Source organism: Porites lutea, chromosome 4 (assembly GCF_958299795.1).
Source record: "Porites lutea chromosome 4, jaPorLute2.1, whole genome shotgun sequence".
Taxonomy (NCBI): Eukaryota; Metazoa; Cnidaria; class Anthozoa; order Scleractinia; family Poritidae; genus Porites; species Porites lutea.
This window is the reverse complement of record NC_133204.1, coordinates 24,916,668-24,931,823: the sequence shown is the minus strand read 5'-3', so window position 1 is coordinate 24,931,823 and position 15,156 is coordinate 24,916,668. Positions and strand designations below refer to the sequence as shown.

The window sequence follows — 15,156 nt, the reverse complement described above, 5'->3', positions numbered from 1 at the left end:
TACTGGTTTATATAATTCCATAGCCTCCACTGTGACAGTAATCTAGTAATTTTGAGTGGACACTCTGCGCGAGGACACCGGTCCCTTTTTTTCTACAGTATTGTCTCAAGGTACAGCCTGTCGAAACATCTGTACTACACTTGGCTAATTGTCGTCATTTCTAGGTATTCAAATGTTACGTAGCAGTTGAAATTTTTTCTAATACAATACAGGTTAAACGTTGCTTGAAGATAGCCAGAAAAAATACTATATCTAAATGAACTATTTCTAAAAGTGCTTAATAAATGGCCCAGTCAGCATTAGAGCGAAACTCCGACATCCTTTACACGGACACTTTCTGTGGCCCCCTCAGTGTCCGTATACCTGAGATCAGGCTCAATTTTCGTTTTCCTTTGTAATAACATTCCGGCGGGCAAGGCGAAACGAAAACAATTTTAGCGGTAGCCGTTAGAGAGAATGTATGAGAACCGCTAAAATTGGGCCTGATCTCAGGTTACCCTTTAAGCCCCAACACGTACATCAACATGCATCTTCTCCACACTGTTCGTCATCCATTCCTTAAGATACTGCTTGAGTAAATTTGTTGCAACATCACAACATTTCATCTTTGGTGATCATTTTATTCATTCTCATGATCTGTCTATTTGATCAGACAGTGTGATTGTTGGGCGAAATTGGATGTGGTCACGGGATTTGACTGTTTAGACTTTCAAGATTTGGCGGAGGGGGGGGAAGGGGTCTCGGCCCACAACAGTCGTGCCCTCTAACTTTCAACTTCGTTACAGGCCTGTTTCATGCGAGTTGAAAACACACAGCGAGCAAGGTCAAATAGAAGAGTTGAGCCTCAACAGCGAAACAACGAGCTTAAAAACGTTTTCCGATAATGCGAAATCTAAAGGAAGAGTGTGAAATTTTGAATTCAGCTTAGACCTCCCTACAAGTCGAGCTCCATTTTTTTTACGTTTTCTGCAACAAAAAGCGAGCGAGAGACGCTGAACTACCGGAACTGGAAATGAGAAGCGAAGCCTGTGAGCTGTAAAACTCAAGTACCGAGGTTAGAAATTTGAATGATGAATTTAAAATTCAAACCATGAATTTTGGCGGGGATCATACGCCATAATCACTCGCTCATAGATTTTCAAGCAACAGAGAGACTGATTGCGGTCTATGCAAAACGTGACCGACGGAATCTGGCACGAGAAGGGATGATTTTTGAAAGGGGAAGGGGGATTTTTGATTGGTTTTCATCGTCACGTGATTATATTGTCCAATCAACAATAAAGGCGCAAAAATCAAATTCATTTGAAAGTCCGTTGGAATTCATTTGTTCGTTAACATTCGTGCGGGCGGGTGATATTTTTTCTTTCTTAGCTGCGTCTATTTTATCGAAGATTCCTTGTGCGGTATTTGTCACCTTCAATGTGTTGGCATTGACTTGTGACAATGAAAGATCCAAAAATTGTCGTTATAAAAAGGAATGGAACAGATGGGCCCCAATTTCCTTTGCGAACTAACGAATGTTTATTCGGAAGGTGAGAGAAACTTGTTCGAAGAAAAGCTAATTATTTTGAATTGATGAAGAGTATCATCGCTGTTCTTTAGAACAGGCACCCTGATTTAATATTTTGCTCCATACTTTTGTGTTGTTTAACGTACAGTATTAAGATTTGACGTTCATTTCCTTTTTGCTGCACAGGAAACCCGAGTGTGATATTAGAATTCAACTACCAAACGTGTCGCTTGAACACGCTCTAGTAAAGGTTGACAGCGACAGAAAGGTAAGCTTCAACATATGTTTTACATTGAACCATAACAATCCATGTAGCAGTTGGTACGCAAAATTTTGCTCAGCGAATGCCGGCAGAGTAAAGAAGCAATTAACGCTGCATGTACGGTACATTTCACAATAGTAGCCTTCAAACTACAGTACGCAATGTTATATTGAGCTTATGTATGGGTTCTTTCATCCACCGAACTCACGCATTGCATTGTGCCTATTTTTACACTACAATTTTTTTTTCTTCCTTTTAGATTAAATTAATCAATCTCAGTTCCTGTAACCAAACTCTTGTCAACGGAAAAGCCATCACTGACGCTGAGATTAAGCATCTTGATGTGTTAACAATTAGCGATCGGTCCTTCAGATTTGAGTTTCCCTCGCCAGTCCAACAGAGAGAGAAGTCTCCTAAGGTAAGCTGGGAAAGCTTATTTAATTACATTATCTTATTAGTTGCGGATTGATTGCGAGAATAAATTTTTTGCATACATGTAAACCGATATTTATTTATACGGTCAAACTTGTGTTAAGCGTTCACCCTTGGCCTTGGGGACCAGAATGTCCAACTGACCGCTTAATAAAGGTTTGACAAACCTAAAATTTAATCGAGAAAATGAAGATGGTGACAAAACGAACTACCAAACACACAACACATTGACCTCAAAGAGTTTCTACCTTTTCTTATGCTAAAAGAAATAATAAAGAACTTCTAGACGCCATTTTTTATAGCTCCAGTGTGATACATCATAAGGTGTCGCTTTTTTATTTTAAGTGATAAACAGTCAGGGAATTTTCTTAGAGACTTTCCAAGAGGCAATTACAATTAGATTTCTCTCTGTTATATGTTTGTGTTGCTCGTAATTTTGTAAAAGGACTTCAAACCAAGTGTCAGGATAATTTTGCTCCCTCTTTACCCCCACATTTGCAAAAAATATCTTGTATTGCCCTGTGAGTTGCGTAATCTTGACTTTCACGTTTCTCTTAACATACCCCAAATGCTTGTGCTGGTAGTTTTTCAACTTAGACCAGCAATTTTTTCCAAAGTGAACTATACAGCTATTACAGTTACTGCTACTACCTGCCTAATTACTTTAAAATGTATCAGGTCAAACATTCCTTAGTAGTGGTGCTCAAAAGAAGTGCCCTTGGGTAGTCCGGGCCCAGGACAAGTAGATTTTCTTACCAAGTTGATAGTTTTTAAAGCTTACTTGCCCAATAAACAAGAATCCAGACAAGTCATTCGCCAACAAAATCATTAACTGAGACAAGCAAGAAGTGGCCCAAGGTTTTTTTAGGACAAAATTTTAGAACAGATTCACTAATATATAATCTTGTACCCAGAACTCTTGTTGATGAAGCCAAAGCGAAAGGCGAGATCTGGTCAAATTCGGTTTGTATGGGTGATCACCTGCTAGGAATGTGGCAGGTAATTGAAGAGGGCATGCTCAAAATAAATCCCAAAAATCACAGCCATTTTTTGATGTGAACAAAACATGGCTATGCGCACATCTTAAGTATGAACTAACCAATTTGTTATTCTTTGTAACATCAAATTTAATGCGACACTTAAATAAAATTAAACATCATAGCGTGCAGTAAAAGCTCAAAGCAGTAGTCATCAACTCTACAAGAAATTGTTTTTACTTTTTTCAGTTCCTATTGATAATGCACAGGAGGCAATGCTCATATCATTCACTCAATATTTGGCCAATAAAAAAAAATTGAAATTTCTTACTTGACCAGATCTTGCCATCGGCTTCATCAACAAGAGATCTGGGTACGAGATTACACTGAATATTGAATTCATAATTTTTTTAAATATCACAGTCCCTTCTGTTGAAAATTTCAAACCAAACCTTGAAGCAGCATGCAAGTTAGTTTTAGATTCAGAATTCCCTTGATCATGCTCGGTGTACTTTTATATATATTACACATCACAAGGGTTTTTCCATGTATGAAGTTATTTTGATCGTTATCAAAATGTGCTGGCAACCAGTGATATTGGTGTTTATCAAGATATAGTTTTGCCAACTGCAATTTGCCGGAAAAAAAAGAAAGAAACATAGATGTACAGGTGTAAAGCCATCATAGCTGTTCCAGCTTTCACCTTTCACGTGCATTTTTTTTGACAACCCTATCTTTTACTCATCAAAAGTGTTTTTGAGATAGATTTTCTATGTTGCATTCAAATTTAAGATGTATTTGATTTCAACTTATGGACAGTTGCTTATACCACTTAACAAAGCATGACTAGAAAGGTCTTACTGGTCACCTTCCTGAATTGTAAATTCTTCCCAACCAATTAATAGTTTCATAAATAGCACATAACTTCATCACCTGGCCTGCTTCCAAGATTAATGCCTCATTAATATAATGCAATAACGATCTAAGGTGGTGTTTACATGAGAAAACTCACACAGGCAAGAGTTTCATACTGGAGCGACTTCTTGATTTCATATCAAAATTAAGTTTACATGTTGTCCCCAGCAGTATGTTTTTATCGTCCCATGCCCAACGTGAGAACACTATCCTGAATTGATGAGACTACACATTTGTCACCTATTCCAGTTACAAGTGTTGTAAAAAGTTTCCTACATGAAAAAATGTCATGCTTATATGCATGGTTTCAGCAGTTGTATCTGTTAGTATGTTACCAAATGAAGTAGAAAGCTTTTATAATGAAAATTGAGAATTTTGCCTTAATGGACCTGTATTATGATGCTTTGTTATTACTTCAAAAAGCCAAAAAATTACTTTAGAATCAACAAAAATCTAAAAAGAAATGCTCAAAGCAGTCATATTTATTTATATTTTTGCCAAATTTTTAGGCGCTTACAAGCTTGTTGATTGTAACTGAAAAGTAGCTAAACATTAAAAAAATCTGTTTTTCAATTATAAAAAATGCAAATGAGAACTAAAACTATCAAAATAACACTTGCAGTTTAGTTACAGAATATCGGCAAACACTTACTGCAGCAGAAAACCTTTAAAACTGAATTTTGATACCCAGCAAAAAGTAAAACAAAAGGTGATGAAAAGCATTTATCTTCAAGTCAAAATAAAGAATCCTGTGCAATTTATTACATTAAAAGATGCAAGCAGATTCAGATTAATTTCATTTGTAAATAATAATTTTGTTTAACTGTATTTAATTCACACAGAACAAACAAGGCTCTTTTTTTGCAATCTTGTACCAGTACCAAATTTCGGTAAATTCATAAAAGCAAGTTTCGAACATTAAACTTATTAACTTAAAAGCCAAGTGAAGTACAGTGTATATATACCGACCATTCAATCTACGTTCTTTTTTAATGTTCCAGTAAAGCATTGTTTGCTAAATGAAAACAAACAAACAAATGCTTGCATTTCCTCACAAAGAATAAACTTGTACATTATGATTTCAAAATTGATAATCTGCATATGAAACCATTGGTTGTCAAAGGCAAAAATTGGTGTCAAAACTTTAGTCCCTCCTACTCTACCCAGTAGCACTGTTAATTGAAGTGAAAAACGAAGTCAGATTTGAATCTTATCTTGATTTCATAAAGAATGTTAAGACAAGAGTGGCTGTAACAAAATGCGAATTTCTTGCCACTTGCTACCTATTGAATCTGGGCGCGGGCAACAAGAAGATGCCCAGAGTTAAGAGGCTTTGCCCCCTTTGTAATAGATATATATCATGTCCATGTGCGATCAAAACATCTTAAATCTCAGTGCCTCTTATATTGAAAATATTCTAAATTGTTATGCATCCGAACTCTAATTACCATACGAGCAGCATAGAAGCCGTACATAGCCAAGTAATTTTTTTCTTTTATGATAATATTCAATTGTTCATTTCTTTCTTACTTAACTTTTATTTTACTTTTTTGGTTTGTTATTGATTTGGTAATAAAGTTGTTGTTAAAATTTTGGCAGCTATCATTTGAAAGCTTTTTACCATTAGGAAAAGTATTGGTTTTTGTTGACCAAGAAGTGTCAATAAATGGAAGCCGTTAACTTTTTTTATGAGAATCTGTTGATTAGACCAGGAAAAAGTGTGTTAATTGTCTGCATCAACGTCTGTATGTGGAAGGTGTCCGTGAAGTGGTGTGTTAATGGACAGGAGTTGCACCTTGAAATGTCCTTGACTCCTAACCCTTAATTAATCCCTACAGTTACTCCCTGAGTTCCTGTTAGAGAAAATTCAAAATTTACGAAGAGGAGTAGGCATGGGGGGGGGGGGGGGGGGGGGCTATGGCATTTTTTTTTTTAGGGGAGAACGTTTTTTTCTTGATCGTTTATTTTAATACGTTCCAGAGGAGGGTGGAGGTTTTGGAGGGGGCACAATTTTTGAAAAGGCTTTATTTGAAGCGTCACTCTTGGAAAATCAATAAAATGTAGGGGGGGGGGGGGGGAGTCGAAAATTTATGACACAGGATTGACATTCTATGTAAAAGTTGTTAACCCAGGCACATAGTAGACAAAAAGATCGTGTTTCCGGTTCGTTGACCTCATGCTGTAAATTTCTTATGTGTCCCTTCTTTTGACCTCTGTAGAACAGACTCCAGATATAAGAAAATTTCATTGTTATCAAGACCCTGGAGTTAAGATCTACATGTATAGTACTTTCCCTTCATTACCTTTCTTAAACTTCACACCACCCTTTGCCAGATTTGGTTGTCGCCTTATCCATATTGAGTAGTATTAAATGCTATGTCATCAAGCTTGCCCCAGGACCTCGTCAACTATTTATACCTTACCGAACTATTTGTTTCCCTTAGTATCCTCCCTTCCTTCCAAGGCGAAAAAAACGCCTTAACAGCTTGGTCTGGGAGATATCGGGGAGGAGGTGAATTTTAGAAATTACTATTGCCAGGGAGGAGGGGGTTACAATTTTCATGCAGTCGAACCTCTATGTGCGACCATCAAATCACTACAGTTAGAATCTTCCATTGTTTTTACCCTCTTGTAAGCGACCTTTTTATATTGGCTGAATGCACTTGTACTGCACTTTTCATAGTATGCACGGAACGGTTTAGAGTGTAAGTTAAAAATTGCATGCAATGAATCTCTTCCAAAATGTAGACGTGTTCAAACCTTTTCTGTAAGTGAATAGGTAAGGCCATCCGCATAAAATGTTTCGTTTCCCATCGCCCTCCCTCTCGTGAAGGTGGGTCTGTCGGTCGGGCAAAAAAAAGAATGAACACATGATTGCATATTAAATCTCACGTTAAGTCTGCAAGATATAATCAGATGGTAAAAGATGTATATTAACAGGACTATCAAATGTCTAAAAAGGTTACAAAACGAAGTATCGATGGTGTTAATAAGACAAGATCGTGTGCTTGTAAATTAAAGTACTTGCTTCTTTACAAGATATTCTGGAATTTTTTTTTTTTTTTTTTTTTTTTTACTTTTCCAAAAAAAATGGGTCGGTCGGACAATGGGAAACGAAACATTTTATGGGGATGGCCTAACGAGGCGCACAGCGCCGAGTCGTGCTGTCCCACTCTTTAATAGAAAACTGGATCTAGTAGTTGCTGTAGTTGAAACCAACTAATGGTTCTTGTTACTGTAATTATGATGTTCATTCCCTTTTTAGGCACTGTAGTTTTTTTTCTGGGGCTACATGATTTATAAGCTTATCTGCTTCATCCTTAGAAATATCCCAAAAACGATTTGTGGAAGAAGTTCCCATTTTTAGTTGTTAAGACGTTGGGGAGGATTGCGTGACGCCCCGAAAGAACGATACTGATGGCGTTTATAGCCAATCAGATTGAGAATTCTTGATAGCATGCAAATTTGGTTTTCTTCACTCACGGGAGTTGTTCGTTAGCCGAGGTTCTGATATTGATGATCAAACCACCTTTGTATCTCTGTTGCAGATTCATTACAACTTATCAAACACACCCACAGAGCAAAAAACACCAAAAATGCCTACACCTGGAGGTAGCCCTAGGACTCCGCCTGCAAAGGAAAGCTTAAAGGAAAACATACATATTCTTCGCAGGCACTCTATGCCATTACAAGAGGAAGATGAGGATTTAGCATCACGTGTTCCTCAAAAAACTCCCTTTTCCATGGTAGATGTAAATTCTACAGAACCAAGCAAGGAAGATACTGATATTCAACATGTTATTGAAACAAAGTCCAGCAAAGAGCAAAAGAGGCGTTCTAAGAGGGTCTCGTTTGGACCAGTTCTTAGTCCAGAGCAGTTTGACAAAGACCTGCCCCCTGCTACTCCACTGAGACGTGGAGCAACTCCAAGGAGAGCTTCTTTATCTGATGATAATTCTCTTGTGCCCTTACCTTTCTCGGCAAAAAAACGAAGATCAGTTGCTGCTTTGCCACAATCAGAATCCATCCAAGAAGAATGTGATGGCGGAGAACCCTTGGATAATGAATCGCCTAAGGCACGGAAACAGCAGCAGAAAATCAAAAGGGATGTTTACACTCCTAATGAAAATACAGAATTATCTAAGAATCTGGGTGAACAAGTTGTTGAAAGTCATCAAGGCCTTGGACATGGACAGGAGTATGCTTCACCTAAAAAATCCGCACTCACTGAAATTAAGGAAGGTATCAATCCCATTCGTAGACGATCATCACTCAGACTAGCGGCAAAAAACACTAGTTTTACCGAGCTTTCTTCTAGCCCTAATGTGCCGTCTTCAGTAGCTAGTCCAGTCCAGTGTATGAAAGAAAAAATAGAAGAGGTCATGCTTGATAGTGACAACTATACTTCTGATGAAGAAGAGGATGAATTCGAGAAAACAGATCACGAAATGGTAGAGACAATGGACGCCGAATTGCAAGAAACAAAGAATAAAATGGCTACGCCTTTGCGAGCAGAGATTAAGCGTGGACTGAAACTACGACAGACGAAGAAAAAGATGGCCACACCGTTACGAATGGAGATTATTAGTGGATTTCAGCTTCGTCAGACCAAAAAGAAACTTGCTACGCCTTTGCGAAGGGAGATCAAAAGTGGAGTGCAGCTGCGAAAGACAAAAAAGAAAATGGCCACACCCTTACGAAAGGAGATCATCAGTGGAATTCAGCTTCGAGAAACCAAAAGAAAGATGGCAACGCCTGTGCAAAAGGAGATTAAAAGTGGAGTGCAGCTTCGACAGACCAAAAAGAAAATAGCTACACCTTTGAAACAAGAGATTAAAGGTGGAGTTAAGTTGCGAGAGACAAAGAAGAAGATGGCCACACCGTTACGAAAGGAAATTTTAACAGGGGTGAAGCTAAGACAAACCAAGAACAAGATGCCCACACCTTTAAGGAAAGAGATAACGAGTGGTGTCCAGCTTCGGCAGTCCAAAAAGAAGATGACTACCCCTTTGAGAGAAGAGATTGCAAATGGAATACAGCTCCGGCAAACCAAAAAGAAGATGGACACGTCATTGCAAGAGGAGATTATAAGGGGAGTCGAGCTCCGTCAGACCATGAAGAAGATCGCCACACCTTTAAAAATGGAAATTGAGGAGGGGATCAGTCTTCGTCAGACCAGGAACAAGTTACCCACACCAGTTAGAAATGAGATTGCGTCGAGACCTAATCTGCGTCTGACCAAGAAAACCATGAATTCTCGACTCCAAGATGAAATCAAGAGAGGTTCAAAGCTCCGAAAAACAAAGCAAACCATGAAGTTGGAACTGCAAATTGAGATTATTAAAGGAAAGAAATTAAAGTCCACAAAGAAGAGTTTACCAACCCCAGTTAGGAAGCAAGTTGAAGAGGGAATAGTACTGAAGCATATTAAAACGTCTTCAAAGAGAAAGAGAAGTGAAGACGGAAGTCAGAGAAAGAAGCTCAAATTATCACCTATCAATGGGAGTGTCGACAGTAACGAAGGGCAAAATACTAGGCAAATACGACCAGCCTTAAAGACGCCTCTAAGGAAAGAAATTGTTGCGGGCAAAAAGCTACGTCCAACTCGACAACGTATGGCCACCCCACTTCGCAAACAGATCCATGCTAAGCCCACTCTGAGAGCCATTCGTCGAAAGTCTATAGCTGCCACGGTTCTGACCAAGACTGTACCACGGAAACCTACATATGCAGAGATTGTGAAAAGACGGCTTAAGAAGCGAACTGGCCAGCGACAGGAAATAACCAAGGTAAATTACCTACATACTGCAGGTTAATGTCTTTATTTGCAAACAATTTAGGATAGCGCCCTCATGTTCTGCAGTCGGTGTAGGATTTAATGATTGCAATTGCAACTTGTAGGATGCTTTCTCTTTTTAAAAAAATCTTGAACATTTGAGTTCAAGTTAAGCCCGTATATTTTTCATGCTTTCTTTTCGCAACTGCTTAAGTTGGGTACATTGAACCGCGATGAACTTTTACTGAATAAAAAGAGATGATCTTTCCAAGTGTATAAACTTAGTCTTGTAATCTCTTTGATTATATGAGACTGATCAATCAAGTTAATAGCGTTTTGTTTGTTTATGTAGATGGATTCTGCCCCACTCGCTACGACTTCTGGTGTTCTTACTAGACCAGGTAGGTAGTAAGCAGTTGGTATTTCTAGAACTAATTACTTCATGTCCTTAGTTAAACCGCAGCCGGGTAAGCTCTGTCGGTAAAGCGCTAGCCTGACGAATGCGAGTGCGCGTTCAATTCCAAGAACTAGATCAATACTCAGGGTCTTAAATTAATTGAGAATGAAGGTACTGCAGCCTTTCACCCTGCAAAATCCACTCGCAAAAGTGGCTTTGCGTGTGTCTGATGGCTGCGCCGTCTCCACAAGTTCAAATCATGTATCGTCAGTCAGATCCATCTGCACGGATATAAAGCTCAAGGGGATTTAATTTCATTCATTCAGGGATTTCAATCAAGCACCCATGACCGACGAAACACGTCGGCTACTTTGATCGAAGAAGTCGGCTCCTTTTTTCCCGAAAGAAGAAGCAACTAGTTTTAATAACTTCGTAAACAAATTATATATCATTAAGTCTGTTGGAAACATCATGTGTTTTCACAAAGGCCTATTATGTGAACGCTGTAGTTCAGTCAATATTTCACACGTTTATTTATAGGTTTACACGGAATTTGTTCACATGCAAATCTACCTTATTTGATTATCGACATTTGTTCTTTGTTGGTAGGAGTTGATTGTGTGGCTGATAAATCGAAACTGAATGAACTCTGGAAATCGCATTTTGGGGCTTTTCAATTTCAACATTTTTTATTCCCAGACCCTCCTAGAAGAGGGGGACTAGTGCGGGGGCTCCTTGTTGATATAGTCGGTTACTCTATTCAAACCTGCTGCCTGCTTCAATTTTATTGAAACCCCTGTTCATTGTGTTCTCCTTAGTGAACATTGGCTACACTTGGGTGTACCATTTCTGCTTAATAAATGGTAGCCGCACAGAGACATTTTGAGTGTTTTTAAACAAAAATTAAGAGCGTAGCCAGCCATTTTGCATAGGGGGGTTCCTAATGTAATATTGCTGGCCCGATTGACAACCGAGCGCCGGAGACGCTCTTTGTTAGGGAGTTCCGGGAGCATGCCCCCCCCCCCCCCACCCCCCGCAAGAAATTTTGAAATGTGAGTCATCGGAAATTCGATTTCCAGCGTTCTGAGAGACAAACCAAAGTGCTTTAATTGCTGTGAATTCAAGTCAGCTTTCGTACGTTTCGTAGTTACAAAAATTAGGCCCTGGAACTCTCCCCTGGCTACGCCCCTGAAAATAGGATGCTTCTGTCACAGACTCCCCTGTTCTACCCTGTACCTTTGATTGGAACATTTGTCAGTTGTTCAGGTCTATGCCCTTCTAAAAAGAAAACTGTCAGTAACTTGAACGTAAGTTATAGTGTGTGGAAAGCTCTCGACTGCTTACCACAAAAGCGTGGTCTACCTTTACCAGACTGTAAAATATTTTGCTTAATGACCCTTAATTAGTGACATTTCACATTTAATTTTACGCAGAAGCCTCAAGGAACGCACAGAGTGGAGGTCAATCGAAAGAAAGACGCAATAGCACCAGTTTTAACGAGAAGAAAACGCCTCGACGGAAAAGCGCTAACTGGATGTCAAGCCTTGGACTAGCCGTAAAGGACGCTAAAACACACAGTGCTCCCATGGAAGACTTTGAAGGTGTGGCAGAAATGTTTGCTACACCACCGGCATCTCTGGTAGCTGCTGAAAACCCCCCAAAGAATCAAACGAAGGGAAATTGGTTGTCAAGTCTAGCGAAGGTTACCAATGCCCCACGTAGACGTGTGGGCATATCAACTGAAGATCTGGCTGGAATCGCTGAAATGTTTGTTACGCCTCCATCCGTTCGTAGATTCACAGGGTCATCTGTCGAGAAAGCTGCAACTCCTGGCGAACAAGGATTACACTCGATAGCAGCTGTTAAACCAACCAATACGCCGTCTTTACGAAGATGTGAGGACACTCGAGATGTTAAAGTGGCAACTCCTGAACAAAATTCCAACGCTTCGCTTCCCTCAGTGAATGCAGGTGGCACTTCCCCACAGGCGATGCTTCATGTCATTGAACCTTTGAAATTGAGTAAAACGCCTTCCCTTCGCCACTCAGCCGAAGAGGTTGTCTCTCTCCAATTCGTTACTCCAGTTCACCTGTCTCGTACTCCATCTTTACGTTCCGCGAAGAAGCAGTCGTCTATTGTGACCAATGAATCCCCCGCGCTTCAACTAGACTTTGTGTCGCCATTAGAGTCAAAACAAACTCCGTCTTTTCGTCCGGCAGATGAAGCTCAAACAGTCTTGTTAAAGAGCGTTGGAAAACAGAGAAAAGACCGGCAAAGTCTCGGTCTTCAAGGACTGACGCGCTTACTGAAGTCTCCGAAACAGACCCACTCCGTCGAAAATTCTGAGGATTTCTTTGAAGCTAGCTTGTTCACATCGCCCAAACCGCAACCCAAACGTTTCTCACGTAAGAGCGAAGGCTTACAAGGAGTTGCTCGATTGCTTAGGACACCAATTGAAAATGGTGTAACTACTATGGGAAGCCCTAAGTTGGACGGCCTAAAAGAACTAATGCAAGAGACAAAAGACTTCGCCAGTCCGCATTTTGTTGGTCTCAGGAACCTTATGAGAACACCTAAAGCTACTGAAACTGTAGATCCTGAGGACAATTTCAACCCAGAACTGTTTGCCTCAGCAGAAGCAGACTCTTCGCCAGCTAAGACCGATACCAAGCCAGCAGGTCAGAAGAGAAAAAACTCCAGACTCTCTATACCAGTTTTAGACCTAACTTCGCCGGCGGCCCAAGAAAAAATAGATAAAAAAGAAGACAATATTGCAAGAATAACAAGAGCAAAACGAACTGCACCTAAAGGTTTAACCGTACCGGAGCCTAAAAGAGTTCGCCGTACTCGGGCATCAATCCTGCAGGAAAAGGAAAGCGAGCCTGAGAATAATCCTAAAGCAGCTGAGAAGAAAACGAGTGCACGAGTTAAGAAGAATCCAGCAGCTAACAAGCAGACCCCCAAACGAAATGTTTTTAAGCGCACACCACTGGACCCTATTATTGAGGTTCCTTCCCCAGGGCTGCAGTCGTTCGACAACATGCAACAGCCTGTTACCTTAGCTCCTGTTACCCAAATAGAGAAGAACGATGCTCCACAAGAAAAGAGGCAAACGAGAAGAACAGCTGTTAAAGAGACAAAAACGGTAGGTTCTTCCTTACCGAGTTGTCGCCGTGGCAAGCGCGGTCGAAGCGAAGTCGAGTCTTCCTCGGAGGAGTCTCATAGAGAGGACGCAGAAGAGGGCCGCTCAGCTAAGAAAAGTAAGCGAGATGAAGGACGTAAAGCCGGTAGTGTAGTAACACATCAGAAAAAAGTTGAAGAAAAATCGAAAGAAGACTGTGAAGTCGAAGGCAAGACATTGTCATCTCCAGTTAAGCCTCGAGTTACCCGTAACCGAAGAGCCGAAGTTATACCTCCAGAAAGAAAACAAGCAAATGTTGAATTGACCAGACGGTCTAAACGTGGCCGGTCTAAAACAGTTGAAGAAAACGTTTCTGATTTGAAGTCTGAATCCACAGCAACTCAAAGGAGTGAAGATAGAAGTTCTAGAAGACGTACGCGAAAGAGTCAGGCCGAGAATCTCACCAGTGAAGAGGAAGCTGGGCAAGAGAGTGATGTCAAGTTAACACGACGAAAACGTGGGGTTAAACCAAGTCCTCTGGTAACACGTGAGAAGAAAGTTCAAGAAGAATCGAATCTAGACGTCAAAGTCGACGAAAATGAAGTGTCGTCACCGAAAAAAGAAAGAGTAACCCGTAGCCGAAGAGCTGAAGTTCTCCCTCATGAGGAAAAACCAGTAATTAATGAATCGAGGCGATCTAAAAGGGGGTCTAAAACAGTTGAAGAAAATGCTCCTGTTTCGAAGAGTACTAAATCCGCACCAAGTCAAAACAGTGAAGAATATTCTAGTTCAAAAAGAAGTACCAGGAACAGTAAACCCGAGAAGATTATTGTTGAAGAAACTACCAAAGCACATCAAGATAGTCTCGTGAAGAAAACTCGGCAAAAACGCGAGTCGAAACGCAACGCCTCAAGCGATCCTGCTGTTAAGGAGTCCGATCCCATGCCGAGCGCCAGTAGTCAGGAAATTCAAGAAAATACTCACGCACGCAGATCAACAAGACGTACACGCAACACGAGTCCAGCTGAGGTGACAGCAACAGTGACAAACGATTCTAGGCAAACAAAATCAGCAAAAAACACCCGATCAACTAGGCAATGTAAGCAGGAGATGGAGAGTACTTCGCGTGTGACACGACGCACGAAGCGTTCATGAGCTCGCAGTGAACATTACATTACATTTCATTTATACACGTGTAACATACATACTGTTATGTTGATTTTATCTATCCCTGAAGTGCGAATAGACAAAGGAAACGTGCAAAGCAAGCTTTATAATCTTATGTCTGTAAAGAGGTGTTTCTTTTTTCAGGCTTCATATAATCAAACATTTTAAGTGATCGAATTAGTGACACCAGAGAAAGTTAATTGGACAAAAAAACTAGAGATCATCTTATATAAAAAAAAAAAACACTGTTCGAGGATTTTCAAGGTTAAAAACGTGGGGCATTTTTGAGTAATTAAGGTATTAAAATCGCTTTTTTACAGGTGACATAGATTTTATGCAGTTTCGTTTTCATATTTGTATTATTTTTAATCATTACAGCCATCGAAAACGTGTTACACTGTAATGCTTTTTAAAAATGACGGAGAAACTGAAAATAGCACCATTCTTGGTGCAAGTTTCTTCTTAAATTGATCGACTGAATAGTTGTAGGCCTCTTAAGAGCTCACGAGACAAAGAAACGTTTGTGTTGCCCATTGTATATATTTTTAAGGGCTTCAAAATAAATGTATAATCATTTCTGACCTCTGATTCTATGTGTC

The 15,156-nt window shown here is 39.9% G+C and overlaps 1 protein-coding gene across 1 annotated transcript; it reads left to right on the top strand.

The window, feature by feature from the left end:
- Positions 1 to 1,342: 1,342 nt before the first annotated feature.
- LOC140933049 (uncharacterized) lies at positions 1,343 to 15,145 on the top strand. Its single transcript, XM_073382567.1, has 6 exons — positions 1,343 to 1,532; positions 1,697 to 1,778; positions 2,032 to 2,190; positions 7,645 to 9,885; positions 10,225 to 10,273; positions 11,703 to 15,145. The coding sequence occupies exons 1-6, from the start codon at positions 1,444 to 1,446 to the stop codon at positions 14,543 to 14,545; spliced, it is 5,463 nt and encodes a 1,820-aa protein (XP_073238668.1). The 5' UTR covers positions 1,343 to 1,443; the 3' UTR covers positions 14,546 to 15,145.
- Positions 15,146 to 15,156: the final 11 nt, after the last annotated feature.

Excerpts from the sequence above, each read along its gene's own strand:
- LOC140933049 (XM_073382567.1), top strand. The coding sequence starts at position 1,444 with ATGAAAGATCCAAAAATTGTCGTTATAAAAAGGAATGGAACAGATGGG. Across the intron at positions 1,779-2,031 it reads AGGTTGACAGCGACAGAAAG|ATTAAATTAATCAATCTCAG; the intron begins GTAAGCTTCAAC and ends TCTTCCTTTTAG. Across the intron at positions 9,886-10,224 it reads AGCGACAGGAAATAACCAAG|ATGGATTCTGCCCCACTCGC; the intron begins GTAAATTACCTA and ends TTGTTTATGTAG.